The sequence below is a fragment of the Dipodomys ordii genome, unplaced genomic scaffold (genome assembly GCF_000151885.1).
Source record: "Dipodomys ordii isolate 6190 unplaced genomic scaffold, Dord_2.0 Scaffold45, whole genome shotgun sequence".
Lineage (NCBI taxonomy): Eukaryota > Metazoa > Chordata > Mammalia > Rodentia > Heteromyidae > Dipodomys > Dipodomys ordii.
In genome coordinates, this window is record NW_012267261.1 from 11,868,579 (window position 1) to 11,873,367 (window position 4,789).

Consider the following 4,789-nt stretch of genomic DNA (forward strand, 5'->3'; position numbering starts at 1 on the left):
TGCTTATGTGGTGCTGAGGAATCGAACCCAGGGCCTCATGCATGCAAGGCAAGTGCTCTACCACTGAGCCACCTTCCCAGCCCTGTCAGATGTTTTTCTTAAGATATTTATCCAAGACATGTTTATCCAGAGCTCCAGAAAATCATTAGTGTAAAAAAACCAACATGATTTGCTCCTAGAGCCTAATGAGGAGTGAGAGACTTTAAGTACTTATGAACACAATGTTTATTTTTAGCTTCTTCTGGCTCTTGGTTTCCATGCCTTCATGCCCCTATGTCAGCCTCCCTAGACTCAAGGCTTCATTTCCTTTGCATAGCACATTGCCTACCACCAACACACAGGACTTGTTTGTTTCTGAGCTTGTTGTTCTTTTTTCTTTTCTGATTTTTGTTCTATTTTTGCCGATCTAAAATCCCTTCTCCTCCATTGAAAGAAAAAAGGCCCGAAGAAAGGAAGGAGAAAAGAAAGAACTCGGGATTTAACAAAGAGCTAAAATAAGATTTGGGAGTCACCAGTAATCGTGACTTTACTGCTCATAGAAGAAACTCTTAAATTTCTTTGGTAATATTTCCATTATAGTACTATTGCATAGGAGAAATCTAATATTCAAAATTTACCTGTGAGCTCAAATGCTCTTCCTTTTGTTGGACAGAAGCTATTTATTTTACAGAGGGTTTGAAGAAGAAATGGAAGGCTTAAAGAGAATGTGTTCACATCTAGGTTTGACCTTCCTTAGCATATAAAGAAAAAAGCACAGGAATATTGTCATTCATCTGAATGCTGTGGGTAGATTTAAGAAATGATAATAAAAAAAATGTATGTCTCCAGGTTTATAGAAAAATCTCCTACCTGCATCTGGTCCGGCTGAAGCTCAAAAATACCCTGAAACATTATAATAAATTACATTTAGATCATGGCAGAAGACAAGAAAAGCCTAGATCAACTAGCTTGATAATTATTTATGAAGAACATATAAAAGAAAATTCAGAGCCAGGCGCCAGTGGCTCACGCCTATAATCCTAGCTACTCAGAAGGCTGAGATCTGAGGATCGCAGTTCACACCCAGCCTGGTGAAGAACATCCATGAGACTCTTATCTCCAATAAACCACTAGAAAACCAGAAGTGGTGCTGTGGCTCAAGCAATAGAGTACTCGCCTTGAGCTGAAGAGCGCAGGGACAGTGCCCAAGCCCAGAATTCAAGCCCCACGACCAACCCTCCACCCCGCCCCCCCCCAAAAAAAAGACAGGCCTTGGGTTTAGGGTATCTGTTTTGCTTTAAAGGCATGTGGACTTGGAAAAGCCTGGGAATGGCTTCTAGCTATGTTTGCTGAAAACAGACTTGAGAGAAAATACTCTTTTGTATATACAGGTTGAGCATCATTTATTCAAAATACTTGAGACTTGGGAATATTTGGATATGTATAATGAGATATCTTGAGGATGAAACCTAAATCTCAATATGAAATTTGTTTATTAATTCATAAGCTATGTGTATGATATATATATATATATATAATATAAGATTTCCAATAATTTTATGCAAGAAACAAGGTTTTATGGTGTGGATTCCTCCACTTGTAATGCTACGTCAATGAACCTCAAAGTTTACATTTTGGAATGATGAGGATTATAAATTCTCAGATAAGGGATGATTAACCTATACTACACTTTTCTTGAGAGAGAAAGGCTTGGTGTATTGCTATTAATCTCAGTAACTATAGTTATAGGTGGTAATAATGGAGGAGTAAGTCATCATGGTTGGAAGCACTAAAACATAGTGCTTCCAAAGCTCCTTTCCAAAGGTCAATAAGAGGACCACCATGGTAAGTTCTGAACAATCAGAGGCAAAAAAATAATGTTAAATTTGGCAGGCTCCAAATACACTGGTTAATATGACCTTTGTGTCATTCTACACTGTCTTCTTCAAAACCATAATATAATAATCTAGGAAGCAGAACAATTAAGAGCAGAGAGTAAAGACTGGAATGAACTAAAAGAAATGAACATCGGAAAAAGAAAGGAGAGTATTTATGATCTTCTCATTCCTCCATATATAAAATGAATCCACATATAAAATATTCCAGTTCCCCTAAGTCCCCAGCTTGCCAGATGGAATGAATTATGAAGCAGCATCTTGTGGAATGGGCTTAGATAGAAGATCACCACTCAGAGCTGTCTTTTATCACTTCATTTGCTATCCTCTCCGTGGATCCTTGAGTACATTTAAACATTTCCCATTTACTTATATTCCTGATTTCTGAAGACAAGATGCCATTTTTCATTTCTAGCTTTGTTATCTAGCTGTCTTTTATGTTTTCAGATTCACGTACCTCTCTAATAATCTTACCTCCATTTTAGTAGGAAATATCATTAAATAATGAATCTTTCTCTCTTTTCTTATTTCTTTTTCTTTTTTTTTTTTTTTTTTTGGTCCTTGGGTTTGAACTCTGGGCCTGGGTGCTGACCCTGAGCTTTTATGTTCAAAGGTAGTGATCTAGCACTTAAGCCATAGCTCCACTTCCATGATATTTTGGATTTTTGTTGTTGTTGTAGTTTAGAGTTTCCTGCCCAGATTAGTTCAAACTGCAATCCTCATATCTCAGCTTCCTGGGTAGCTGGGATTACAGATGTTAGCCACTGGTGCCCAGCAGAAATGAATTTTTTTCTCAATATGGATGAGGAAGAACATTATAGACTTCTCTGGAAAAGCTCTTCTACTCACCAAATTCCCATTCATCTTGGTGGCTTGCAGCGTCCATCGTGAGCCCTAGGGTGAACAATAGAGGTTAGTATGAAAAAAATCCCTTCCCTATGAGAATAAAGTGACTAGGAAAAGGGTAGATTTCCAAAGAACTAGTCTTGGGCTGGGAATTTGGCTCAGTGGTAGAGCGCTTGCCTTTCATACATGAGGCCCTGGGTTCAATTCCTCAGCACCACATAAGCAGAAAAAAAAAAAAAGCCGGAAGTGGCGCTGTGGCTTAAGTAGTAGAGTGCCAGCCTTGAGCTGAAGAGCTGAGGGACAGCACCCAGGCCCAGAGTTCAGGCCCCACGACTGGACCAAACAAAACAAAACAACAACAACAAAAAAAAACTAAAGAACTATTCTTACCTGTTGATCCAAAAGAGCCCAGAACATGGGCAATGGGATATAAAGAAACAGGACTCTAGTTAGAGCTTTCACATCCATAATGAGCTGCTTCTGCAGGGAAGAAGAATGAGAAGAGAGAACTTGCAGAAAGTCCAAACATATTTTTCTTTCTTACAATAAAAATGGCCCAAACCAGTAAAAATAGAAGAGGACAAATGCAGCTGGAGATCAGTTTTAAAGACTCCATAGAGCTATGAGATGTTTCTGCAGTTTCACTTACTGGATATTTCTCAGCTGCCCAGTCCAGCCAGTGCTGTCGCTTCGGAATGTCCTCAGAGCGGTTATTGAAGCGGTTGGAAATAGCAAACTAGTGCAGAACATACACATTAGAGAGAGAGAGAAAGAGAGAGAGAGAAAGAGAGAGAGAGAACATCTCATTATTTTTTAATGCATTATCCCTTCCCTCAAACACATACACTTTTAAGAGTTACTCTTAGATCTCATTAGACATTGAATTTCAGAATATTTAAGATATAATTTTATCTTTCCTTATGTGCTGTTAACATCATATGTGGTGCACTCAGAAGGGTTTATTTGGTGTCAATTTTTGAAAATGGTTACATGATTTTTCTATTTAATGATAAAGTAGAAGCACAGAGAATGATCATTGAATCTCAGCTTGTCAAAAGACATGCAAGTCGAACAGAAATCACTAATAAAAATATATGCCCAGCTGGGCAATGGTGGCTCACACCTGTAATCCTAGCTACTCAGGAAGCTGGGATGTGAGGACTGTGGTTCAAAGCCAGCCCAAGCAGAAAAGACTGTGAGACTCTTATCTACAATTAACCACCAAAAAACTGAAAGAGGAGTTGTGGCTTAGGGGAGTTGTGGCTTAAGTGGTAAAGCACTAACCTTGAGCACAAAAATTCAGAGACAGCACTCAGACCCTGAGTTCAAGCCCTAGGCTTGGTACTATATAAATATATATGTCTGCTCATGTTTGAAGACCCATATGCTCAGCACATTATCTGTTTTCTGTTTATTGAAAAAGTAGGTAAATAATTCAAAGTCTTACCCAGATACATTTGATAACTTGACCCACTATATTTCCTTCTGGAGGTGGTTTTCTATACATCTTGCTTCCCATTGCAAACACAGCTGTAATCAACACAAAAACAGTGCTCTGAGTTCTAATTCATTCAATATGTCAGTGCTAAGGCCAGACTGCTGATCTATATGAGTGACTAATAAATCTCATAAAGAGGGTACTGACTTCATAGGAGTGAAGAGAAGATAAAATGAACATTTTTAATACATGAAGAAATAGAAGATAAAAGAAATTAACATTACCTTACTCACATAACTGTAACCCCTCTGTACAGTACATTTACAATAAAAAATATTTAAAAAGAAATTAAGCAACTTTTACAAGAGTACATGATAGAAATTGCCTTAACTTCGTGGCCACCTGGTGTTCTATTACTTGAGCCATGCTTTTTGCTGATTATTTTGAAGATCGAGTCTCACACACTTGTCTACCCAGGCTGGCTTTAAACTATGATCCCCTAGATCTCAGCTTCCTGAACAGCTAGGATTACAGGCTTGAGTCAAGTTTTAACTGCTACCCACATACCACATACTCATGGTTCAAGATCTGTATCTATAGGTCAAACACTTCCTGTAAAGTCAACCATCAA

The 4,789-nt window shown here is 38.3% G+C and overlaps 1 protein-coding gene across 1 annotated transcript in view; it reads right to left on the reverse strand.

The window, feature by feature from the left end:
* Slc15a2 (solute carrier family 15 (oligopeptide transporter), member 2) overlaps positions 1–4,789 on the reverse strand; it is a 32,175-nt gene that overhangs the window by 11,124 nt on the left and 16,262 nt on the right. Inside the window, exons 8-12 of the mRNA XM_013019331.1 lie at positions 4,168–4,250; positions 3,370–3,456; positions 3,111–3,200; positions 2,724–2,768; positions 850–882 (exon numbers count right to left, since the gene is read on the reverse strand). Of these exons, the coding sequence (XP_012874785.1) occupies positions 850–882; positions 2,724–2,768; positions 3,111–3,200; positions 3,370–3,456; positions 4,168–4,250 (338 nt within the window). The remainder of the gene's footprint in view (positions 1–849; positions 883–2,723; positions 2,769–3,110; positions 3,201–3,369; positions 3,457–4,167; positions 4,251–4,789) is intronic.